A 27,204-nucleotide genomic window follows, 5' to 3' on the forward strand; every position below is an offset into this window, starting at 1 on the left:
GACAAAAACTCAAATTTGACGGTCTTGGACCGTCAAATTTCATAAAATTCGATGGACCAAGAGATCTAATTGGTGTCAAAATTTTCATTGTCAAATTTATTTTTTCGATGGGTTGAAACTGTCAAATTAATGAAAAATGAGAGAAATTCGACAACTCTAAACTGTCAAATCTGAGAACATTAAGAATTTCATTGGTCCTAAACTATCAAAATTCAGTTTCTAAGATTCTTGGGCCTTGGCCTGTCAATTTTTTCTATCAAATGTTCCAGTTTTCATGTAGTGATATTCCCATAAATATATAAGTGCAATTGTGTACCTAATAATAAAAAAAAAAGTCTATGGTTCTATGCACATTCCAAGTCAAGAAAGTAAAGGGGGAGTCAAAAAATTATTACTCATTTATCAAACATACTAAAATTGTAGAATGTTTATTTTTTCTTGATCCTACTAATAGTCTCTAATCTAATATTTTTAGTCCAAGAAAAAAATAATGGATTAGGAGTTAAAAAATTGTATTTCTAAGTTCACATTTGAAAGAATTAAAAATACAATGGAGGTTATTTTATAAGGATGATCTCAATGAAGAAGTGAAAACCCTTACTTGAAATTCGAGATAAAATAATATGACCTTTATGGTTGATACATTTTTTTGACATAGTAAATGAAGCACAAACAAGGATCCACAAGGACATGAAGCCATGGCTTTTCCAATATTTCTATCAGATCAATTATAGGTGGGGATGATACCAATTACCCAATCAGCTAACAAATCATTCGAAGTATTGTAGGTCTTTAATTGACTATTTCGAGACTACTGGTTTCTTGAATATTTTGTCATCCCTATAATGACTTACATGTAAAATTCCTTCGTAGACCTATGACAACGAAATTAGCTGTCCTCGTAATTTATTGTTGAATTTTTGACTTTTGATTTTATAATAGAGTTAAAGTTCTATGTTTTTTTCACCCAATCCAACCAATGATGATCAATGCTTAAATCCGACCATAAATCACCAATCTAGACGATGGTGGTGGGTTGATTAGCCATATAAGAATGTTATATCAATAACAATATTAATTTATACATAAACAAATGTTTATATTAAGAGGACTGAATAAGATAATAGATAAATAAATAACTATAATACTAAGGTAAATAATTTGCTAATGATTTTCTGATTCAAAATTTTTCACTTGGTCTGTACTTGACTGACTTAGCAAGGACACAAAACCATTGATCTTTTCCTTGTGTATATCGAAGAAAAAGATCTATGGTTATGTGCCCTTGCCACGTCAACCACGTACAAACCAAGTGAAAATTTCCGAGTCAGAAAATCAGGACTTTAAATAATTTATATATTTTATTTTATTTTATGATGGGATTCCGGACTCATAGGCATGTTTAGCAGGGACGAGGCAACTGACCTCTTAGAGCATCATATCTTGCCCAAATCCCTTGGTTACATGCAATACCCCATAATATTAAATAATTATATTACTTCTACATCGATCATGTGGTAAAATATCAAGTTTATGAGGTTCTATTTGGTACATAGTAAAATTTTCCTCTTATTCTTTTAATTTGGAATTTTATTTGAATATTTTTATTACCTAGGATTGTAATCGGCCTTAGTTGAACACTCCCAATTGTTTCTAACAATTTTGTCTATTTGAAAAAAATGATCTACATTACTACGTGAGATGGGTTTCACCTTGATGATGTGTTTTTTCTCCACTTTGATTGCTCAACTCATCAGGGGCATACGTGAAACATGTATGCTGATGCCTAAATCACTCAATCAATTTTATAATAATATCCGATTGGGAAATTTTATACACCTTTTATATATTTATTAAAGAAGACCTATCTAACAACCATTTTCCCTTGATTTCACCATCATCAATGGATACCCCCACACAACTATTATGAGGACATGATTTTAAAACTCGTTTTGATGTCTCATCTCGTCCATGAATGAGATCGAGTCATCTCGGATGAGTTTTTCAATACATTTGAGTCGTCTCATTCAACAATGAGAGAAATGAAGTATGATTTTAAATCTTAACCAATACGTTTGACTTGTCTATCCATCTTGTTAGTGGACGATACCAAGACGTATCAGACGAATCATCTCATTCTCGAACAAGATTTAAAATCACATATGAGATTGATAAAATTAACTTATAACTTTTCACAATTTTGCTCCACTTCAAATTCAAAGTAATCCAAGCACCCATCTTTATTGAATTTGTGGAACACAACTATTTCTATTGAATCAGACTTCGATCTCATGTCGATCCCTTGCGACTTGTATCTCAAGGTGACAAATATAGCAATCAAAATATATATAAATATATATATAAATTATTTCTCATAAACATAACAACAAGATTGTCCTTATTTGGTCCCCCTTTAGTCTTATATTGTCAATTATAAACAAATAGATTACCAATCATTGAACTCACTGGAACATGATCAATGACATCACATCAATAACCAATCAAAACAATGAAACCCTCTATACAATAAGTTTGAGCCAATCACGAAATATCCCCCCTGCCTGCCACCACCTAGGAATAAGAAAACCTCTTACTTGCATGTGCTACCGAAAGTACAAATACATTATTTATTTATGATTATTATTTATTATATGTATCTTATATATTTATTATTTTTTAAATATAAGAGAGAGAGACAGAGAGAGAGAGCATAGTATTGCGTGTGAGGGATGATGGGCGGTTTGTGGCCCACGCAGCCTTTTAGGTGGCCTCTGATTTTGTTAGTATGTGAAATAGACAAAAGCAGAGAAGCTTCTTACCTCCTCTTGGGTTTTCACACAAAACGCCAACGTTAGAGAATCTATCAAAGCCCAAAAAGTAATCATTGTACCATAATACCCTTACTTCACTTTAAATTTACCAAAAATCTTCTTTCATATCTTTGTAATGTTTTTTTCTTTATTTATACCAGTTTTTAGAAAATTAAGAGGGAACAAAGCATTTTTTCTAGTTAATAATTGTATATTTTTGGATATATAATGTCCATTGGTAGTATTGTAATAAACTAAGGAAGATTGGATTCCTTTGTGTTCTGTGTTCTTATGTACAGGGGACTATTTAGCTGAATATCGTTACAACTCATATCTCTCTCACTTGATTTCTACATCATCATTACTCTCTCTCTCTCTCTCTCTCTCTCTCTCTCTCTCTCTCTCGCTAGTGTGGGTGTGTGACCAATGGCACCTATGAGTCTTCCTCCCGGATTCCGATTCCATCCAACTGACGAAGAACTCGTATCTTACTATCTCGATCGAAAGATTAGCGGGCAAATGATTGAGCTCGAAATCATTCCAGAGGTTGATCTATACAAATGTGAGCCTTGGGATTTGCCAGGTAATTATATTTAACTTTGTCACAATAATAAAGTTCGATGCAAAGCGAAGAACCTTATAATGACTTGACATGTCGCGAATCCTCTTAAAAGAGAAATGGGTTTGTTGGTGTTCTAATTATTGGGTCTATTAACAACATGGGCCATGGAAAAATTATTCAAAGTCCAAATGTATCATTGTTTTCTTGATAATTTTACTGTTTTATGTGATTCTAGATAAGTCATATCTACCAAGTAAAGACATGGAATGGTATTTCTTCAGCCCAAGAGATCGAAAGTATCCGAATGGATCAAGAACCAATCGAGCAACCCGAGCTGGTTACTGGAAAGCGACTGGAAAAGATCGGCCAGTCCAATCTCTCAAGCGTGCAGTTGGAATGAAGAAGACATTGGTTTATTATCGAGGTCGTGCTCCTCATGGAATCCGCACGAATTGGGTTATGCACGAGTATCGTCTAGTCGATTCGGACTATGAAACTGTTTCGATTTTGAAGGTATAATGTATATGTCTTCTTATACATTAAGTTCTAAATTTTGGTGATTATGATGTTGATGAAGGACTAAAATTGTTTGGATGCCATTCCTTCTTGATGCAAACATCAAGAGGACCACCGGCAAATAAAGGAAGCTGCACCGTTGGATGATAATCGAACAATGCTGGTTACTCGGCTATATTCATCCTTTCTGTGTTCACACACTCTTTATAAGATTGTCCATAGTGAAGAAAATACTGAAACTTTGTATACAATAAACATAGAGAGCTTCTATGTCACACCAACTTTTGCTAACGTCACCCCAAGATGTGTGCTACTTCTTTGGTGATTAACATATGAATTGGGGTGGCATTAGCAAAAGTTGGTGTGTCGCTCGAATCTCTCTAAACATATTATGGTAATTCTTGGTGTTAGTCAAACTAGTAGGTTCTGAAAAGAGTCACATAGCTAGCACATGCATGACATTGGTTATTTAAAAAGGTCCAGAGATTGGATGGTTATGATCATTTGACTTAATTTGAATCTAGAACATGTTATCATCCTGATTCATCATAAGCTCCTCTTCTATATCCATCAACACTACTTTCACTAATGGGTTAATAAACACAATGAAGCTCTTTCAGTCTAACCTTCCCATCTATAGTGTAGATTTCTCATCATTTTCACCCGATCTAGAGTCTCCAAACACAATTAGATTGGATAGTATAATTAACAAAGTAACCCAATTGATTTGATATGCAAAATATTGTTTACTTACGATATGTACGAGAAATCAACAATTCTATTGCATTGCTTCTTCTTCTTCTTGTTTACGAATTCTAACTAGACCTGATATGGTTCAATATTGCAGGATGCTTATGCATTATGTCGCATATTTAAGAAAACAATGGACACACCCAAAAGAAAAGAGGGAGAAGGTGGATGTTCAGCAAAGGAATCGAATTCGGTTTCTGATGAATATATGCTACCCGATGACGATACAAGTGGGAACGAAACTATGCAACATAGCGAAGTCGGAGGAGAGAATTATGAGCAAAATTATTCTAAATTTCCATCTGACACATCCTCATCGGAGATCACTCAATGGACATCAATCAATAATGGCACGATATATGATCAACATGTTCCATTTACAGGAGATGAAGCGAATAGCTCGACAAATGCTAGCCCTCACATTATGGATTATTCATCTATGCCTATCGAAGAGGTATGTATCGTAAACTAAAATTATTCAAACAAGAGAAAAGATTAGACGTGTTGAGAAAGAAAATTCCCTACATTTGAATGACAACGATTTGATTGATATTTCAATGCCCATTAATTAATGCATTGATAACTTCTTAAATGGGAAGTGTTTGCTGTCTATATGGTCCTACATTAAACCAATCAATGGTGTCGGCAATGCCTTAGAGAGAGGGTTCTTTGGCTTTGAGGCTAAAAGAATGGGTTGAAGAACCCAGTCTTAGATATGAGTTAATGTAATAACTTGTGTATAATATATATGATGTATATATCAGCATACACCTTATTACATTGAATCTAATCTAGGTTCTTAGTTCAGACCATTTGATATCAAGTAACAAAGTACTTATAACTCTCTAGTAGATCCCACTAGATGTGATATTTTACAACAAAGTTAAGAAGTCTTATCGGCAGAAACTGGTCCAAAAAAGACAGCTCCCTCGAAATTTGAACATAAAGTGATAAAAGTTGAGTTCAACTCCTTTAACATAATCTTATTCCTTCTTCAAAGAACTGTTGACTGCATCTGTAGGTTTATTTCTTCACTCATTGAGTCTTGTTTAGTCTTGCTGAATCCTTTTGAGGAAGAGAAAATATATTTGAATGAATCTCTTCAATGCTCACATGGACAATGATGGCTTCCTTATCTTCCTTTGGCACCACTTTCTTTTTTTTACTTGGGTTAAAGTGAGATTATCTTAGAAAGATTCTCTAAAAAATCTTATCTTGAAAACCATTTTTACTCATCCTTTACACACATCTCAAAGTAATAATCAATACCATTTCCTTTAACTTCCCTATAATTGTCAAAACACCCTTAGTTTTAGAATTGTACAGCTTTTTTTATTCTTCATCATTTGCTAAAATAAGAAACCCTTTAATTTTCTTTACTTTTTTTTTTTTTATCAACCATTGTATTTAGATCTTTGGAGCCACAAAGTTGAACAAGTGATCTCAATATTCCCTCTATCAGCTAGCTTTCAAGGCTAGCCCAATATTCTTCATTCTTTTGCTTTTCTGCCATAGGAAAAATAAATAAATTCAAACCATCTTTGGCTTGTATAGTTGTATGTAGTGGCCAGCATACCTTGTAGGGGACCTCTTAGTCTATACTAACCTTATTAAATGACATAGATCATTCTATAATATAACTAGACTCTCTCTTATGTATCCTCATGACTTTCCTAATGATCTCACTTGTATTGTTTGAGAGGATACGAGGGATTGGTCTTATGAGAGAATGTAGCATATATCATTTTCTATTCCTGGTGGGGGGTTTACCTTACATTCCAATATAAATTTTTTTTTTCTTTTCATAATCATATTCTTTATTTTTTCCGTAAAAAAAAAAAAAATACTTAGATTGAGTCATTATGTGAAAATAGGGGTAAATTTGATCCAAGATCAGTTGAATTTAGTCATTTTTTCACATAATGTTTAAAAGAGTCCAGTCGAATTTACCCCTTTTTTCACGTAGTGGGTAGCACACATTTGTATTATGTCAGAAAACATGACTTATTTCCCATATTCATTTTGCTAAACCCAAATCTTTGTGATTGTAGTTAGATGGTACTTATTTCCCCAATTCCAACCCTTTCCCTCTTTCTCCTTTTATTTATCTTAGAAATCTAGATGAGTGTCCCTTTCCTCTTTCATTCATGACAATTGCACTTTTTTTACTCTTTCAATCTAATTTTTGTCATGGGAAATTACTAAAACAGCTATGTAATATGCTGAAATTAATGAACCATTCATATACTTGATTTTGCAATATTATTTTTTTTAACAAATTTAGTTATCTAATGTATTATCATTTTTAAACAATTGGATGAATATCACTTTATGTCTTTGAGTTGAATGCAGCAATGTACGTTCACAGGAAGGGTAAATAAGTATTAAAAAAAAAAAACAGATGCGACCGTACAATATATAATTGTTTTGGTAAAATGAAATAATTGAAAATTTGGATATATGGCAATTTTCATAAATATTTACAATAAAAAAACATGAATGGTTCTGTAATTTTTGCAAAATAAGCGGTTGTTTTTGTATGACACACCTGTTTTTGTGTATTTTTGTTGCCATGATCATATAGTAGTTTGCTTTAGATCATTTTTGAATCACCATTTTAATGTAATTTACTTGGCTATCGTCTTCGTTAATGCAGGAAAAGATCATACTGAACTACTCAAGGTTGCAACATGATCAGCTACCTTATCCACCCTTGGCACTAGAAGACTTCCCACACATGGATACAATTGAGACAAGTTTATCAAAGACCCATACCATTGAAGAATGTATGATGTTATATGGGAATTTCTATGCATCCTCTTCTCAAGAGAACTCTCTTGATCTTTCCTTCCAAGATTATACTCACACAAACTACCAAAGATTAAATTAAATCCATCTACATTTGGATAATTCAAGTGTACCAAACCATCGTGAAATTTAGCAATGAGGGGATCCTCAAGAGTAAACTGATCACTTAACCAAGTGAAGAAAATACTTCTTTTGTTACAAAATATTACAAAAACCACAATTGTTTTTAGAGATTAAGAGGTTATAGGTTATTTGCAAGGGCAACAAATTTTTGTTTGTATGGCCTTACAATAGAATGCTAAGGCAATACATACCCTTCCATTTTTATTAATTGTTTCTATTTTTTATTTTATTTTTACAAAAGATGGTGTATTCATTGGTCAATTAATTAAAATAGAAAATGGGTAATCCTTTGTTTCCTTGAACAAAAATTTATATTGTATTTTGATTTTTACAATTGAATGCAATCAAGTATAATCGGATTTTAATTCTCGTCAAGAGGTTGTGGATACTGTTGTACTTATTGAAGTACACACTTGTGGATTATTCTTTTTTTCCTTGTGATCTGCATTGTGTATTTTGAGCAGATACTACAAACGTGAAAAAGGGGTAAATTAGACGTCAAAGTCCATCGAATTTGGCTAAACTTGACAGTCATTGGCGTCGAATTTACCACTTTTTTCACGTAGTGGGAAGGGTACTGTGGATCTATCAAGATCAATCAAGTTGATTTAGGCTATTTATCTAATTGACCAAGAGATTTTCTTATTTTTGAGTTTGTGGGCACACACTTAGGGCTCGAATGTGATTGATCTTGCCCATTAATTAGTTTAAGCTTTCTAGATCAAAGCGACGACCTATAAATAGAAATAACAAAAAGGAATAAAAACTGTGCAAAATATATGATATTATAATACGAAATATTTGTGAGACAGTGAAAGTACTGGCCCGTACTTGTATTATGTATGTCTATGTGTAGACATGAAATATTCACAATGAACTTCAATGCTACATTGTTTGGAGTCGCCACCATTCTTTTTTGAAAATGGGTGTGAATGGGCACCCGAATTGATTTTTTGAAAATCATTTTTTTCATGGCATTGTAGTGACTCTGATTTGTTGGAAAGGGCACGATCTACCTAAGATCTAAGTAAAGAGGTCCGGTTAAAGGATGGGGAAGGTGTTAGGCACCCCATCCTCTCCACCAAAGGTGGTTACCTTACTTGGCCATTTTATTTTGTAAAAATTTTAAAAAATAAATACTAAAATGCATGAGAATACATGACAAGGGTGGTGTGTGTATTAGAGTGAAATGTCCCATTTGACAAAGGGTTTTGATTTCAACATGACATTAAGGGCATTCTAAGGAAAAGAATGACCCATGTAATTACATTAAATTTATAAATATGAATGTAGGTTTGAACTTTTAGAGAGACTCCATGATGGAGTTCCCTTGAGGCCATAACCTTGATGCATGTATGCATGGCTAGAAACTTAGTATTTTACCCCATCAAGAGGGTGACACATTTCTTCATTATTGCCATACATAGGTGAATGTGTGCATTGTATACAATATGATGCATGATTTTAAGGTAAAAATGGACTTCAAATCCCATCCTTTCGATCGAACCTTAGTCCAATCTACCGGGGATGGGAGATGGTATACATTACATCTTAGGGATTTCTAAAAATAAAATAAAAGGAGAGGGTTAGAAGAAGATAATGCAAATTTAGAAATAAAATCTACATGTTAAACCCCACCTTGTCCCTTAATGAACTTGAACCTTGAAAATTAGACTTGAAAGTTGATTGAGATGGTTGAGGGTTGAGTTGAAGTTTAGAAGATGAGAAAATGAGTAGGAATTTTGGTAGAGTTTTAGGTTGAGAGATGGGGGCTTAAGAGCATGAATTGTTCTTAGAAAATGAGGGTATTTATAGAGTTTTTGGAGGACTTTTGGAGATAAAGTGATCCAATCCTAAAAATTAAAAAAAATAGACATGAGGTTTAGGTTGTTTCTTTTTTGGATTTTTCATTTGTATGAGGGAAAAGATGACATTTGTGGAGAAATCCTAAAAACATTATTTGATCTTTGATTTTTTGATAAATAGATATGAGAGAACAAAAGTACTTTTAGGAGGGTGAATAAGGGAGTGACATGTGTAAAAGTGGAGTGGTAGGTAAAAAGTAGACCTTGATTGACATTTGTGGAGAAACCCTAAAAATATTTTTTGATCTTTGGTTTTCTGGTAAATAGAAATAAGAGAACAAAAGTACTTTTGGGAGGGTGAATAAGGAAGTGACATGTGTAAAGGTGGAGTGGTAGGTGAAAAGTAGACCTTGGTTCATTTGTAAATAACTTATAAGGCAAAGGTGAAAGGATATTTTTTTAAATGGACTAATGGGAGAACAAAGTACTTTTTGGGAGGGTGAATAGGAGAATGACATGTGTAAAGGTGAAATGGTAGGTGAAAAGTAGACATTGGTTCATTTGTAAATAACACATAAAGCAAGGGTGGAAGTATAATTTTGAAATTGACTAATGGGAGAGCTCTATGTATGTACTTGAAGATTCCCACCTTTTGAGGGTATGATTGGAAATTCTATCAACTTTATGAATTATTACCAAAGACCAAAATATCTTTTTGGTTTGACTACACCTTTTGAGAAGGACATTCTTGAGTTTTCACAAAAGGGGAGTTGACTCTCCAATTAGATGATGCATTGGGTATTAGGGGCTTATGAGATATCAACATGTGTCATCTTTTGAAGGGGTGTGAGAGAATGGGCTTGGAATGAACTTGATATTGGGCTTAGGTGATGGACATAGTTTTGGGATATGGACTTTATTTATAGACTTGGGTTAGGGTATGGGTGATGGATATGGGTATAAAGTGGATTAGAGACAAGGTATGGGCATGCAATGATATGAAATGCAATGAGTATGTATGTATGCATAAATAATGATGCCAAGTGGCAATACGGGTCCATTGAGAGACTTAAGTCTAACTCAGAATCAATTCAAGAAAATTTGGATTTTCCTAACGGGTTCGTGCAAATTGGGGTGTCTTTAATATGTATTCTTTCTTTGGGAGGACTTTGATGTTTTTAGATTTGAAGATATCTCATTTATATGATTTTACCCTTTAAGTCAAAGTAAGTGTTGCCTATAAAATCAATCTCCAACTCATTGATGTCATAGTCTGTTCTAGACCTTTTTTTTTTCTTTTTTTCTAAGTAGTGCCCATGGTGACCATCTACATATATATATCAATACAGAATACCTCGATTGAGTCTTAACACTACGTGAAAATTAGACAAGCCCAGGCCCACGAATTTTAAAAATCAAATTTCGATGGCTCAGGGCTGTTGAAATTTTTTATGTTCCCCGAATTCAATGGCTAAAAGCTATTGAATGTCTCCCATCCATTAATTTGACAATTTTGGCCCATCGAAAAAAAAATGAAAAATTCAACAGCCATCAAATATGAGTTTTTTTCATATTGTTTTTTTAAATATCAGTAAGCTAGGGCTATGAAGGGCCCACCATTTGTATTGCATAGAGGCTAAAACTGGTAAAAATTACAAGAAAGGTCCTCTAATAATAATAAGGACAAATCAAAAGGAAAACTATCTTGAAACCCTAGGCTCAATCTCCCTGTGTGGGAATTTGCAACCCCCAATCTAAATCGTTGATGACCATCAGGGAGATGACACCTAGTCCCACTATGCACAATGATAGAGCGCCATGAATGAATGAATGGCACATGTCCTAACAATAGTAAATGAGAAGATAGAATGGTAACCAAAATCGATGCATATACTAGTTCGTAGAAATCTCCTCAGAGTCGTGATCCAGAAAGGTGTCTCGTTCCTATAGCAACATACAATGCCTACTTGGTACATTATGGTTGAATTTAGAACACAGAGGGCTACATACATGGCATGTTTAGGATTTTAGTGTGTTTTAAACACTAACCAAATCTTGCCATGTAGACACCTTTCCTAATCGAAACATTGTTCTAGATCTTAATTCATCTCCTAAATCTATGTTGATAACATGAAAATCGAAGTGTTGGACAACATGTAAATCAAGAAATATTGACTAGGTGGTGTATTGGGATCAAGGCAACTCTTAGCCCTAGAGCACTCAAGAAGGTCCATGACCGAGAGGGAATTATTATAAGGGTTATATATAAAATTCCTATCCATATCTTATCAGATAATGTAGGTATGTTTCGTGATTGATTAATCTTGAAAAGTGGGGTTATCCTTGATAATGGATGGGGATGTATGTAAGTTCCCGATACATAATGTAACATCTCAAGTACAACCTCTTAGTTAGGCAACTACGTAAGTACCTCCAAAATTCAAGGGTAAGATCCTTTGACAACTCAAAAACATGTTTCAATGGCATCATCCACGTGGCATAGAGATAACTCCAAATCTCGTACAATAAAGAAGTTGATTCATGGTAGGAAACTTCTTGTAGATATGTGAGCTTCGAATTCTTTTTATAGGTTTGAGCTCATCTATGCAAGTTTAGGAATCGCCACCATTCAAAGAGTTTATATATGAATGGACACCACCAGAAGGTTTTAAAATTTTGTTAAAATTTCTTGGCTTGTAATGATTCACATATCTAAAAGATAAAGGGGAATGATTTACCCAAAGAACTAAAGTAAGGAGGTTCGGTTGAGAGACAAGGAAGGTGTTAGACATCTTGTCCCTCCTAGCTAAAGATGGTTACTATAAATTGACCAATGATGAAATGAGAAAATTCTTTTTTGGGGTTTAAAAGTAAAGGTAATTATAGAGAGAATTTAGGAAAAATTGACTGTAAACCCCCACATTTTACCTAGGCAGAGTTTGAGAACACCAAAAAAATTTCGAGAAAAGGTTTGACTTAACATAGATTTCTTGAAGGTTAAAAAATCTTAATATGAAAGACACCAAGGTCTAAGGACCAATTATCATTCATTTTTGACCTGGCTAAAGGTGACCCACGGCTAAAAGGCTTTTTAAGCATGGCCAATGGTAACTTGAGGCCATGCAAAATTTTTAGCTTGGCCATGGGTAACCCATAGCCAAAACATTTTTTAAACCTAGCCAAGGGTAACCCATGGTCAATGATTGATTTTGCTTGGTCCAAGGGTAACCCACGACCATGCATAAAATTTATTCGGGTTGTAGGTCACTCATGACCAATTCTGTTGGGTAATTTTTCAAACCCATGTGCACTCAAAATTTATTAGGGTTAACTACCCATTAACCTTCCATTTAATATTAATTTTCCTCAAGAAATCTAGTCATTTTATTCTTTTACCCTTACTTTAATTACCCAAATAAATTTCTCATCTTTCTTTTTAGTAATTTACCAATTCTCCTAATAAAGACTTTAATCTAATTTGGTCTTCACTTGAGGTCAATTACCCCCATTAACCTTGGTTTGTTGAGACTTATTAAAAGTTAATATCCATTCTACCATTTTCTATTTTTTTAACAATTCAAAGAGTTTCCATGACATTCAATGTAATATGACCAATTTTCAAAGCTTATGACTACTTTATCCTCCCTAGAGAATTCTTTAGAATTTGTGTTTAATGACCAACCTATCCCTAATTTGTTAGAGATTCTTTCAAGAAAAATGACCAAAGAGGCCAGAAAGCTATCACCTAATTACATGTCATTTAGGTTATTTCCTTCATAAATGACTCAAGGTCAATGTCTTACGACCATTCTAACCTTCATCAAGAATTTTTTAAAACTTTTGGATGTTTACCATCATACCCATTGATGATTTAGATTTGTAAGACCTAATTAGAGGGTAAAGATCATCAAGGATAAGATTAGAATGAGGAATTGATATTTTTCATGAAGGTTTTGTTGAGAATATTGGAAATCCTATGATTTGGGATAAATTTATCTTTAAGGATCTCTCAAAATCCTATTAATTGTATCCCCAACCAAGGCAAAAGGGAAGAAGAGTTCAAAAAGCTAAAATTTTGTCAAAGTCTCTCCTCAAAGCTCTTTAGCCTTCCAAAATTCTGTAAAAATCTATTTCCAAACCTCAAAGAAGTTCTAATCAAGAAGAGGAAGAAAGCCAAGGTGGGATTGAACCTTATATTCTCCCCTTCTACTTATCCCCTTATTTTCATTTAAGCAAGTTTATTTCATGTTTCTTTTCTTGTAACAATGTAGATTTTACTTGTTTTAGTGAGGGAAGGAGGTAGAGAGTAAAATATCCTAGATGTAATATCTTCTTATAAGCCCTCAATAAGCTTCATGAGCATTATAATAGTTGCTTCTACTTTCTAGCAATCCTTATATTCCTAAAGTAACTGTTTTTACTTTTCTTGTAATTTAAATTCTTAGAATATATGTTTTTTCTACTTTCTTTTATAATGACTTAAGAGCTAGAGAATAATCCCTCCTTAGAGGTAATCTTCTATTTCTAAGTCCATTACATACATACACAACAAGCACACACATCACATATTTTTTTATAAAAATAGTTATAGGTTAAAAGTGGGGATTTTTCTAGATCCACATATAACTCCCTAAATTAATAAAAACAGTCTCAAAGATGACACACCCTATGTATAAGGTCCCTAGTCTTTCCATGGTGGTGTCCAACTCATAGACACCTCCTAAAGGATAAAACTAATAAAAATATACTCTCAAGTGAACACATAACCTTTCAAAAGAGCTTAGGATTCAATGTGGTAAAATCCATATGGATTTTCTTTAAAATTTTAAACCCATAAAAAATTCCAGCAAGCACATTTTTTATTTTGGCTTGCCCATCGATCCAAATTCTTAGTTTCTAAAGCTAAACTATAGTGAATCGATTTCTTGACTCTCTTCATAATTTTTTTTGTTTTTAAAATCAAGTTTATATTTCAAAATCACCTATGGTCATTTATTGGTAACCATCTTAGGATGGGTGGGACAAGGTGCCTAACACCTTCCTTGTCCCTCAACCAAACCTCTTTATCATAAATCTCTAGGCAAATCATTTCCCTTCATCTTTTAGATATATAAATCACTACAAAAAAAATAGAATTTCACAAAATAATTTTTATAGTGTCTATTCACACTTTAGTTAAATGGTAACGACTCCTAAACCTATGTAGATGAATTCAAAATCTTCTTAAAGGTTTTGAAACCCGCATATCTACATTGACTATTGTAGACACGGGATTTCGCCATTACGATGACCACATCTACAATGGTTTGGAGTCGCCACCATTCATTTTTGTAAGTGGGTGTGAATGGTCACCCGATGTGCATTTTTTAGAAAATATGACATTTTGGCGTTTAGTGACTCTCGATGGATAGGAACTAATTGAACCTTGAGATTCAGGGTAAGCGACTCGGTTGGAGAAAAGGGAAGGTGTTAGGCACCCTTTTCTCCCCACTAAATAGTGGTAATCTCAACTCAACTCGGTCATTTTAATCAAAAATACAATAACTAAAATGATGTGCCACGTGTTGATAATGTGTACCCTAAGTAGGGATTTATTTTTGGCTTGATTATAAGATCATCCCATTGAAGGGGATGATCATTATAAACATTTGCCTTGAAAAGAGGGGAGGGGATAATAGAAGAGGGAGGAGGAGAGGGTAGAGAGAGAGAGATGGGGGGTTGCCTTGAACCCACCTTGTATCTTCTTTCTTCTTTGCTTCTTTTTCTTCGAGTCTTCTTGAGTCCTTAGTATAATATGAGAGTATGAGAATGGGAAGAGGTGATTAGAGAGAGTAGGGATTTCTTTTGTTTTTCTTTTTTTTTAGTGAGATTTATGGAGGATTTGTGAGAGAGAGTTGGTAAACTTGGTGAGAATTGGTGATGGTTGTTAGTAGAGAGAGTGTTGGGGAGAAATTTTGTAATGAGAAGTTGGGGGCTATTTTTGGGAAGAGGAGGAAGGTATTTATAGATGTTGAGGAGTTATTTTAGGGATATAATGGGGTGAAGTGAAGAAAAAGGGTAGAATGATTATGAGTTTGAGAGAGAAGTGAGTGTAATTTAGAGGAGATTGGAGGGTATTTAGGGAAGGGGTTAAATGGGTGAGTTTTGACCCAAATGGTTTGGATCCTACCCAACCCATTTGGGTGGAGTGTTTGGTGAGGTGAGTTTAAGATGGTGGTTGTGATTAAATGGTATTTGATTTAAGATAATGGAGGATTTAAAGAGGTGGTTGATGATATTTTGGGAGGGTGAAGGAGATGATGCCATATGTTAAAGTGGGTGGAAATGAAGGGTTGGGATAGGTTGATGGGAGAGGTTGAGTGTTTGACTTGAGAGGATGGTGTAGGTTTAGGTTGTAGATGTAGGTTTTGTAGGGAATGATGAGGGTAGATTAGGGGAGGTATAGGTTAGGGGTGTGGGTAGATGTGTTTGATTTGAGAGAAAATGTGATGGGTTGATGTGTGGGTAGATAGGATTTAAAGCAAATTAATGGGGTAGGTAGTTGGGTGAGGGAGGTGAGATGGGGTGATGACATGTGTCATCTTTTGATGATAAAAGAGTGATTGGTTGATGTGGGTTGTGGTTTATGGGTTAGGGTTGTGGGTTGGATAATGAATTGGATATGGTTAATGATTTGTGGGCTTGGTAGTGTTGGGCTTGGGTTTTAGAAATGGTTTTGGATTTTAGGGATTGGTTGAGGGTTGTTTTGAAATGGATCTTGAGGGTATAGGTTGGTTTTAGATTTTAGGTGATGTGGGATTGATTTTAGGCTAGGGGTAAGATGAGAAATCGATTTAGGAAAGTGTTGAGGGCTTGTGGGCCTTAGGTGGGCCTATGGTTTTTACGGATACGGAGGCGGACCGGTGGTAGTAGAGGAGAGATAGGTATCCCGAGTCTCACAATTTTAATTTTTTAATTTTTTTAGATTTTTGCAATCATTAGTTTGATCAAAAATGCCACGTGTTGGCGAATCGGGCTTTTTAGGCCCGTTGGTGAAATTTATCAAAAATTTGGCGTTTTTAATTTTTGGAAACGGAGCGGTGAATAATGGGAAAGCGTAAGGTAGGCCGAGTCCTTTTGGTGGCCTCCTAAACCATTGAGAGGTCTTAGGGGCCTCGGTTTGGTCAAAATGTCACTTTTCAACGACTTGGGCCCTTAAGGCCCGTTGGCCCATTTATTTGGAAAATCTGTATTTTTGGGCCCTTTCGAGAAGTGGCCCGTTCAAATTGAGGTGTCTACAACTATAGTATAGTTTTAGAAATTTGAGAAATTGAACTACTAGCAAGCTAAAAATGGAAAAAAGGTGTTTGTTGAAATTTTTTATAAGCCTAAGATTTGGTCAGATGGATTCTATTGTTTTGATCCTCAAAGCACTTTTAGATGGTTATTTGCTCACTTGGGATCATTTTTTTGTTGGTTTATCCTTTAAGATGTGTCCATGAGTTGAATATTATCATAGGAAAGGCTAAGGACCTTATGTATAATTTGTGTCCTCTTTGAGACAATTTCTATGTTGGTTTAGAGAGATAAGTGGGGATCTAAGGAGATCATCGCCTTTGACTCTTAACCTTTTTTAAAATAAAAGAGTGGTGTGTGCAAATTTGTATGCATGAAGTGTTCTAAGAAAAATATATTAATGGTCTTTGAAAGCGTCATCAATCTGCGGGGTATGCGGATCCGTTTTTAATTTTGAGGTTTGGGAGTCGCCACCTAGTTATTACGGTTTAGGAATTGAGCATTGACTCAAGTGGATTAAAACTACTAATCTACAAAAAGAAACTAAGTCCGGGGATCACGTTACGGGGTTGGAAGGTATTAGACACCAACCACGTCTGACAAAAAATGGATCTCTACTATTTCTCAAGAAGATTACATTGCTAAAAAAAACTTAAAATAAATAAATAAAACAAATAATAAAACAAATAAAAGAAAAATATACCTATACGATCGCAATAAGTCGTTCCCTCAGAATTGGTAGAGTAGTTCTTCGTAAGATATTTCTCGCTTCGTTTCTGTCATTGGATCCACTTCAGATCTCCAAGATGAAGTACCTCTTTCTTAGATCTAAGTGTTTCTTAAAAATTTTGATGGATTTCTAGGTGTTTTGTGGAGAGTTTCTAGGTGTTTGTGAACAAAAACTAGGGTTTGGATGATATGTAAGGGGTTAGGACTTCAAAATCAGGGTTTTAAGAAGGTTAGGGAGGCTTTTTGACCTACTTTTTTTAGGATTTTCTTTGACCTACGAAATTAGGTTGTGGAAGCTCTATATTTATAGAGTTTTTTGGAAGAATTGGGATTTGACTAAGTCTCCTTTTAGATAAGATAAATTAGGATTTTGACTTTAGTCTTATAAGATTGACTAGGTTTCTTTAGATTAAGGTTTCAATACTTAAGTCTTTTGAGATTGACTTGGTTTTTTTAGGTTAGGGTTTCAATTAGGGTCTTGACTTAAGTCTTATGAGATTGACTTGGTTTAGATTTTAATTAGGATTTTGACTTAAGTCTTATGAGATTGACTTGGTTTAGATTTTTAAATTAATTTTATTAAAATTTTAATATAAGTTAATTAATATTTTATTTATTAATTTCGAAATTAAAAAATTTTAAAAATTAGAAAATTTTCGTTTTGCTCCCGAAGAGAACTTTTGCATTTCAAGTCAAATTTCGATGTTCCGGGATATTTTGGAATCGATTTTTTGTAAGGAACTCAATGGGATTATTGGTTTGTATCATTTACGAATTTTTTGGCATGAAATGATCTCGAACCCTATGAGGGGTATTTTCATAATTTTGTCGAATCTGGTGAAAATTGACGAAATGATTTATTTGATTTTATTTTGTTGTTTTATGTGTTTGAATGAGTTTTCCTAAGCATAAAGAAGTTCTAATGATGTTTTGATGTTAAGGGTATTTTGGAAATTTTATCATTTTTTAATGATTTTTATCGTAAAACTTCTTTTTTTTCTGCAAGATGATGATTTCTATGTTTTTGGGGTTATATTTTCTTAGCATAGTGTGGTTTCTATAGTTTTGTTAGTTTGAGATACCTCATCTGAATTTCTGAAACATATCTAATAGCAAATAAAGCATTGGAATAATCATCTATCATTGGAAATCGTCGCGATCGGGTTGACGAATTGATTAATTAAGCGAGTGCAAAAATAGGGTGTCTACGATCTTATGATGAGAAGATTATCTCACATGAGTGAGCGATTACTTTCTTGCACCTTAGCTATTAGAATCTAACAAAAATTCTACTTTAAGAATTTAAGAGTACTTGAAGTAAATTGCAAAGAATGTAAATGACTTGAAAATACATTACAAGAAATTTAAATGCTCTTAAAAAGCTTATTGAGGACTTAAAAGGGGAGATTACCTCTCAAAGAGGAATTATTCTCTACCCCCAAACCTCAAGCAAGGGAAATGATAATTCTACATTGCATGAATAAATGAACATAAAGTAAAGTTTGAAATAAAGAATGGAAAGGTACGAAAGGGGATTTAGAGGGAAAACACCACAATTAGATCCTACACCTAACCTTGGTATCTTCTTCCTCTTCTTCTTGATTTAGGCTTCTTGGGTGGGTGAGATGAGATTTGGACAGAATTTTCGTATGATAAAGCTTTAAAGAGGGGGTTGGACAGAATTTTGGATTACTTGAACTCCTTTTCCTTTTGCCTTGGATGAGTTTGGGAGACCCTTGGGGATAATTTTGAACTCCTCCTCCTAAGAAACCCAGATAGGATAACATCATTTACCCCTTATCAACTTGGTCTTGATAGTCTTTTGTACACCTATGAGTCTAATCAATCATGATGATCAAGGAAAAGGTTAGTAAAAACCCATTGGTTTCTAGAGAATTATTAAGAAGAATTAAAAGGGTCTAAAGGCTTTGGCTTTGGGTGTTTGAAACTAAATTAAACGGCATATAAATATGAATTTAGATTTTTGACATTAATGTCAATTAGCTTGAGAGAACTCTCTAACAACCTAGAGATAATCTAGTCTTTGCTCACGAATTTTAGAAAACTCTCTAGGTTAGATAAAAAAGTCAAAACCTCATAAACATGGTCAAATTATAATAAATCCTATGAAAGCCTTTAAAACTAAGGATAGGGTCAATGTGTACAAATGTAAACTATCCTCTCTTAAATTAAACAATGTGAGGTTAAGGTAGTAATTACACTCATATGGTGACCAACACTTGACCAAGAGTCTTTGTTAAAAGATTTATGAAATTACTTGAAGACCAAAGTATGTGGATTATTAAAAGGATAATGAGAGGATAACAAGGTAAAAACATGGTATTTCTTCAAGAAAGTTGTCAAAGAGAGGGATTAGGGAGTCATTTTCCTTAAGAAAATTTGAGTAAACATAGGCTTATAATTGCCCAATAGAATTGTCCTTGGGTAAGTCTTGGCGTGAACAACATTATACCTGGCCGACGGTAACCCCTATACTAGGCAAAGTATTCTTTAGGTCGTGGGTCACCTTCATCCTATGCAAAAATTAACCTTGGCCATAGGTGAGGTTCAACCAAGCTAAAAAATGGCCTGGCCAAGGGTCACCCACGGCCGAACTTAAAATCCTCTACTAAAGTGGCCCTTAGGCCTTGTGGTTACTAGAATATTGGGTTTTAAAGCTTTCTTGTAAAATACATTGGGTGAAGCCCATTTTTGAAAGTTTCTTAGTGTTCTCGAGCTCAACCTAGGCAAAAATAGAGTGCCTACAGTCCTAACAAAGGGTAAAATTAGAATAAGAAGTCCGAATTTTGGAGGATTCTAGGAAGAAGTCTATGAATAAGAGATCAACCAAATGCAAATGTATGCAACTTCTAATAATTTAAATTATTACTCTATCAAAGTTTTGATTAACTTATTCGTCAGATTGTATTCGTAGGACCCTGGTGGGAGCATCAACTAGAGATTATAGAATGAATGGTTGAAGGTTCTCAAGAAAAGTGCCCCCACATCATACATAGGAAAAAAACCTTTACTTAGTGAATTGTTTATTTTAGATGACATTGTCAGGCCCAAGCCTAGATAAAGAACGGGTTACAATATATTTTAGTTGTCAGTAAAGTGTACGATTCTCCTAACACGATAACAATTAAAAAAAATAAACTTATTAAATGTTAAAAATAAAACAAAAGGGTGTTATAATATAGAAAGGTTTTATAAAATTTAAATTTTAATATGAAATTTTTTAGAATTAACGTACAATATCTTTATTGACTTCAAATTTCATGAAGAACTTTCTATATATACCCTACACACTCCATTATTTAAGATTACATTTTGGCTAAATGTATGTTACAAATAAAAAAGAAGAAGGTTACTAACAACTAATGATATGTCAAGTTGTAAATTTTTTTAAGATATTTTGGAATTAATTTAATTATATCTTTGTGATTTCAAATTTCTTGAAAAACTTTTTATAAGAACCCCACTCCATTTTGAATGTTATATATCATTTATCTAACGTATTCTACAAATTAAAAAAAAATTATGGTATTCTTAATGGATACAGATTTAATAGGTTATAAAATCTTTACGAATTTTTTTGAAATTATTGTATTTATTTTTACTTTCTTGAATTTTTGAAAAAAAAAAATCTTATATAAACTCTACCAACTCCACCTGTTGTAACATGAAGGGTCTTGTGATGTATGGTATTCTTTATATTTTTCAACCATTTTTTGTTAATTTGGGTTTATGATGTATTGTTTTATTTATCAAAATCCATATCTTGGGTCATTGTTCTTGGCATTTCTATTATCCTACATATTACCAAAAAAGAAGATGCTTAGAGAATATATAGTATGGATTCTGCAAAAGAATGAAGACTTTTGCTCGTCTGATGATAAGGGGCACAATGTGAAAAAAGTCCAAATTTGACGGTCTTGGGCCATCAAATTTCATAAAATTCGATAGACCAAGAGGTCGAATTGGCATCGAATATTTCATTGTCAAAATTTTTTTTTTCAACAGGCCGAAACTGTCAAATTAATGAAAGATGAGAGAAATTCAACAGCTCTGAGCTGTCAAATCTGGGAATATCAAGAATTCCGATGGTCCTAAACCGTCAAAATTCAATTTCTAAAATTCATGGGTCTCCTCCGCAAGTCAATTTTTTAAGTCGAATTTTCCAGTTTTCATGTAGTGGGGGCATGGTAGGAGCGCAACCCATGCTACATGGAAGCATACTCATGCAAAAATTAATCTCTAGTAATGTAGCTAGTTTTCTTTTTCTTATTGGAATCCTTTCTGTTGAAATCCTTTTGTAATATCTATACAAAATTGGACTCTTCTCTCTTTAGATGTTGGAGAGAGAATACTCCCAAAAAAAAAAAAAGTTATTTTCTGCATATTAGATCAGTCTCACCTACAAGAACTTAATTATTCGTTAAGTTAAAATGTTATATTTCTTATAGCTATTTATTTTCTAAGTTGCCTTCTCTATAGTATTCTCTGCATTTATATAGTTTACTAGCTTGTTTAGTGGTTATATAGTCATATCCATAACCTTTACCTTGTATACTTCACTTTCTTGGGTGTTTTACGAAAACAGTCGATCATTTTGCAAAAATTACCATAAATGACTATATATCAAGTTCTGTAAGTATAATTTTTTTACGAAAACAGTTATCAATCTGATGCACAGTCACATTTTCTGTTTACTTATTTATCGTTCTCGTAAACTTACATTCAACTCAAGGGCATAAGAGTAAATTCATCAAATTGGCTGGATATTAGATACCAAGTCTTCTAGGCGAAGATGATCCAAGTCCTCCTCTATTAGTCTTAACTTCCGTATATATAGATGGAAGTAACTTTTTAATTATGAGTTGCCCCCCATACTGGTGTCCCATTCCTACAACAACTTTAGGTGTCTACGAAGCACATTTTTGTTGGAGTTCAAACACATCGGGCTGCGTGCCCAACTTGGTTAAGAGCCCTTAGTATTTCAAACTCTAACAAAAATGTGCCATGTAGTCACCTTACCTTTATTATAGAAACGGGACACCATATTAGATTCCGAATCTTTAATTATTATCTCCTAACTTTATAAGTTTTTATGAGTCCGACTAAAGGTCAAAATGGTTTCATTCTAATTTTAGTGGTTTTAGATACTTTTGTTAGATCTCACTCATCTCCGTATGTGTGGAGCCTACGACCTGGCTATTAATTCTTGGGCTAACCCGCTTTAGTGAATTTATTGGTTTGATCATAATTTGTATATTAATTGGTTCCAACAGCTGATTTGGATCACTTGAACCTTGCATTATAATTATGAAAATGCTGAAGTAACATTGAAATTGACATTGTTTGGGACATTGCTGACGTGGATGTGTCTTTGAGCGATAGATGCTTTTCATCAAGATACAAGTGAGAAGCATCTATGGTTGTGCACACCAATGTACCAAAAGATGTCAATTTCAATGTTACTTCACTCCAGCACGACTCTATAATTATATCCATTGAAACTTGTATTCAGACTCTCTGAAAGACTCATTCCCAACTGGTGGGTTTAATTTGGATATTTAAGACCCAATTATAATTTTTAGGAACATTTTATTTATTTATTTTTTATTTTTTTTTTTTGTGATTAATTTGAGGGATGTAGGGACCTTTCTACAACTTTTGGTGTCAAATACTCACCACATTTACATATTATATTGTTGACCTCAAAGAGATTTATTTCCATCTAATCTCTTGGAAATCTAAGAACCATAAGCAATTTCTATCCCATCAAGTGGGCCCAATTAAGAGTACTAGATAATGAGATACTTCAAGTTCAATTGTAACAATTGTTTTTTTTGGTATTCTTCTCTTAATAAATAGCCATGATCCTTGTAGTTGAATCTTTGAAATAGTCAACAATAAGAAACTTTGATTTGGAATCTTTGTAGAATTAATGTTCTATATTTTATTCAGAAATATATGATTTGGAGTCTTTCATTGTTTAATTTGTCCTCTTTGAACAGTTTCTTCTAACAAGTTTCAAAAAAGAATATCTTCTAAATGAACTTCAAATTCTTGGAGTCTTTGGAGTCTTTCATTGTTTAACATGCATGAACACTCTATCCTAGCCTTGCCTATGGATAAGTTGGACTTTAGTAGGGCTATCAATGGATCGGGTCAGACCCAAAACCCAAACCATTCCAATTTAATTACTTCAGAACTTGATCAATTATTTGAGTTCCCATAAGAATCTGACTTGATAATTTATCAGAACAGTTTTGGATCAAACATGTCCCAATCCAATAAAATGTGATAAAATATGTAAATTATACCATGTTTTTTTGTTCAAATTAATGTACGAAGTTTATGCACATTTTGGGTATCGAATTGGATTTAATCCAATCTGGAACCAGTCGATTGTAATTGAATTAGATTTGAATCCCAATATTGAGGTCTAGTAAAATATATGATCCAAAAAGGGTTCGATCCAATTCTTATCTGACCGGTTTCGAGCCTGATCCCATCCTTATAAGATTAGCCTAAAATCAACCCTGATCCAATCCATTTAGAGCCAGTCTCTATTTGATCCGGGCCTAAGATTAGATACTAACATCTGCCCACTTTAGCATATCAAGCCCAAAATTACCCACAAAGATTTTATGATCAAGCTAAGTGGGGATGGGCTTGGTACCTACTTGCAGTATCTGGAACAGATCAGATCGGGTCAATCTCGGATTAATTTGATAAGGATCTGACCTAGAGCAAATCTGATAAGCATTGGATCGGACCCTTGTCAGAGGACGTTTCTTTTTTTTTTTTTTTTTTTGTCTTCTGAACTCAACATTATGATCCAAATCTTCAAAATGTATGATACGATTCATATAATTTGTCGCATTTTATTGGATCGAATCCCTGGATCAAGACATGGTTGATATATTATCCAAAACTGGTCCAATAGGTTATCAAGTCAGATCCTCATTGAAACCAAACCCTTGACCCAGATTGAGTTATCGGATAGCAATGGATTGGATCTGATCCAATCCATTGCCAGCCAAATGACTCACATTATGAGGATTTATAATATAAAAAAAACAAATAATTTATGAACAGGTCCATGGATGGATTTCAAGCCCATATTGACAAAAATATGATCAAAGCCAATAGCTATCAGTACATGTGAAAGAGTTCCTTGAGGCTGATATAAGAAAACTGGAGTTGGATAGCTATCTGACTCCCTGGAGTACATAATCTGTACACTGTTCTGAGAGAAGGAATATTCTTCCCATGTACACTTGTAGAATTTTGTCTTTCCTTGCATGCAAAGCAAAACAAAACAAAAAATAACGTACACTTCTAACAAAAGCCCAAGACTAAGAAGGCCATTTGCCATCCAAAATGTATATCTGTCAGTCAGGAATCAAATGGCATCACTCAAGCTGACAAAATGCCACGTGGCAAACGTTTTCTGTCCCACTGAAGAATACAAGAGTGACCATGCCATGTGGACTTACATAACTGAAAATCAAACTGTTGGGTGATTTCTAGCCCTTGGATTTGAACAATATTCATAATTAGGTTCATGATGAGGCCCATGGGTGGGGCCCATCAAGCACATGAGTGAAAAAAAAAAAATATACTTCATTAGAATAGCTTAGAAATCATCAATCAAGCTGATTAGATTGTGGGTCCAACACACACACACACACACTGAGAGAAAAAGAACTGGTTAATTATACTACCATGATGAGCAATTTACATGACTACCAACCATTAGAATTGTTCCTGAAACTTGACCAAACCCTAGTAAATTAGCAAGAAAGAGATCTAATAATCCCATTCAAGTTGTTGATCCATGGAGCTCATATTGCTATACATTCCACAAGGCATCAATGTAGACTCCATGAACTCAAGATCAAAACTAGAGCTATTGAATGAAGTACTCTCCATGACTTGACCATCCTTCATCGCTTCATTGGTTTCATTGATGAACTCCTCCAATTCACACCACTTCTCATGTTGTTGTTGCGGTGGTTGTTGGAATTCTTCCTTTCTTAGGGTCTGAAACAAATCAACACTACCACCCACCAAGCAATTCTCATCTAAAATCCCAATCCCAGATGGATTCATTGAAGAAGATGACATGGGTGTACTTTCTAAGGAGTTTTGATTATCTTTAACAGAAGACCAAACAAGATTAGGGTTTTGGTAATCAAAGGTAGGATTAATGGTCATTGATTCATGCAATTGAGGATGATCAATGTTACTAAAAGGATGATAATGATGAAGAGGAGGAGGTGGTGGAGGAGGAGGAGGAGGTAATGTTATAAAACTAGGGTTGATGTTCATGAAAGCATCTCCTATAGAGAAAATTGAATTGGGTTGTTGATAGATTTGATTGAGATTGCATGCATTGTTGTTAATGGTACTGGTAGTCTGGTGTGTAGGGATCAAATTGTGAGTTTTAGGATCTAACCCTTGTGCAATAAGTTTTTTCTTAATGCATGAGTTCCAAAAGTTCTTCACCTCATTGTCTGTTCTACCTGGTAGATGCTTAGCTATTTGAGCCCACCTATAGAGAGAAAAAAAATATTTAAAAATTTAATGAGAATAGGAGTAATATCTAATATGGATTTAAAATTAAAAAAAAAAAAAATTTGTAGCTATCACACCTGTTTCCAAGAATTCTATGAACATCAATGATGATTCTTTCTTCTTGAGCAGAAAAAGAACCCCTCTTAAGATCTGGTCTCAAGTAGTTAATCCATCTCAATCTGCAACTCTTTCCACACCTTTGAAGTCCTATTAATGTCTCAAAACGAACTCTTTTAGACAAAACAAAGAACAAGAAACAAAAGGAGGAAATGGAGATGGAGATGGAGAATAGATGAGAAGCGGAAAGAAAGAAAAAAGCTAACCTGCGAGTTTTGGAACAGAACTCCAACAACCATGACCATGGGTGGTGATGCATCTGATGAGCTTCTCATCTTCTTCAGGAGACCACAACCCTCTCTTAACTTTCTGTTTGTTGCAGCAGTGATGGCCCATATCTCAAAACCACCACCTCTCAGTACAAATGCACACAACAAACACTTATAAATGTGGGGGTTTCTTTATATTCCTTTTTCTCCAAATGTAAAAGTTTCTCTAAATTCAAAGGTCTTTTTCTAAATATAGAGGCTTAATTAATTTCCTCTACATTTATCTACACTCAAAATGCCTTGTATGACATGTATATATTATTTTACATATATATGAAGAGAGAGAGAGAGAGAATGGTTTTAGAAAATGTGCTGGAATTTTAACTTAGGGTGTACTCATGAGAGGACCACAGGTCTCATGAGTGTTTTGGTAGCTTCCAAGACTTCTCTTCAACAATTGCTCTGAACTTGATTACAACTCTTTAATTTAAAATTCTCCACATGTAATTACAAAATGAAATGCACAAAACATGAATCTTAAAGAAGCAGCATCCTTCCCCATTTTATAAGTTGTTTGGACATCATCAAAATAATCACAACTTAAAAAAAGCCAATATTCAGTGGACCACGGTGTCAAAATTTTCATTGTTCAACGGGCCGAAATTGTCAAATTAATGGAAGATGGGAGAAATTCGTCGTCAAATCTAGGGAACATCAAAAAAGTCAATGCCTGAGGTCTGTTGAAATTTGATTTCAAAAATTTGTGGGCCTTGGCCTGTTGAATTCTCTTATCTAATTTTCCACTTTTCATATAGTGAATACATTTTCCTCTTTGATTGGTTTATGGGGTATTATTTATACAAGAACTAGTTCATGAAGCAACATAGAGACTAATATTAGTTCATGAA

The 27,204-nt window shown here is 34.0% G+C and overlaps 2 protein-coding genes across 2 annotated transcripts; one reads left to right on the forward strand and one right to left on the reverse strand.

Moving 5' to 3' along the window:
- Positions 1-3,006: 3,006 nt before the first annotated feature.
- On the forward strand, positions 3,007-7,746 carry LOC147388323 (NAC domain-containing protein 54-like). Its single transcript, XM_086421289.1, has 4 exons — positions 3,007-3,393; positions 3,608-3,885; positions 4,736-5,092; positions 7,295-7,746. The coding sequence occupies exons 1-4, from the start codon at positions 3,237-3,239 to the stop codon at positions 7,526-7,528; spliced, it is 1,026 nt and encodes a 341-aa protein (XP_086277415.1). The 5' UTR covers positions 3,007-3,236; the 3' UTR covers positions 7,529-7,746.
- A 17,340-nt stretch (positions 7,747-25,086) lies between these two features.
- Positions 25,087-26,582, reverse strand: LOC147388324 (uncharacterized). The gene is made up of 3 exons (XM_086421887.1): positions 26,294-26,582; positions 26,048-26,177; positions 25,087-25,947 (listed from the first exon to the last, which is right to left on the reverse strand). Exons 1-3 carry the CDS (start codon positions 26,421-26,423, stop codon positions 25,203-25,205), a joined length of 1,005 nt encoding a protein of 334 aa, XP_086278013.1. The 5' UTR covers positions 26,424-26,582; the 3' UTR covers positions 25,087-25,202.
- Between the last annotated feature and the right edge of the window lie 622 nt (positions 26,583-27,204).

Source organism: Akebia trifoliata, chromosome 13, assembly GCF_017979445.1.
Source record: "Akebia trifoliata isolate Shusen 1 chromosome 13, ASM1797944v1, whole genome shotgun sequence".
NCBI classification, from domain to species: Eukaryota; Viridiplantae; Streptophyta; class Magnoliopsida; order Ranunculales; family Lardizabalaceae; genus Akebia; species Akebia trifoliata.

Excerpts from the sequence above, each read along its gene's own strand:
- LOC147388323 (XM_086421289.1), top strand. The coding sequence starts at position 3,237 with ATGGCACCTATGAGTCTTCCTCCCGGATTCCGATTCCATCCAACTGAC. Across the intron at positions 3,394-3,607 it reads TGAGCCTTGGGATTTGCCAG|ATAAGTCATATCTACCAAGT; the intron begins GTAATTATATTT and ends ATGTGATTCTAG. Across the intron at positions 5,093-7,294 it reads CATCTATGCCTATCGAAGAG|GAAAAGATCATACTGAACTA; the intron begins GTATGTATCGTA and ends TCGTTAATGCAG.
- LOC147388324 (XM_086421887.1), bottom strand. The coding sequence starts at position 26,423 with ATGGGCCATCACTGCTGCAACAAACAGAAAGTTAAGAGAGGGTTGTGG. Across the intron at positions 26,178-26,293 it reads TTCTGTTCCAAAACTCGCAG|GACTTCAAAGGTGTGGAAAG; the intron begins GTTAGCTTTTTT and ends AGACATTAATAG. Across the intron at positions 25,948-26,047 it reads CATAGAATTCTTGGAAACAG|GTGGGCTCAAATAGCTAAGC; the intron begins GTGTGATAGCTA and ends TTCTCTCTATAG.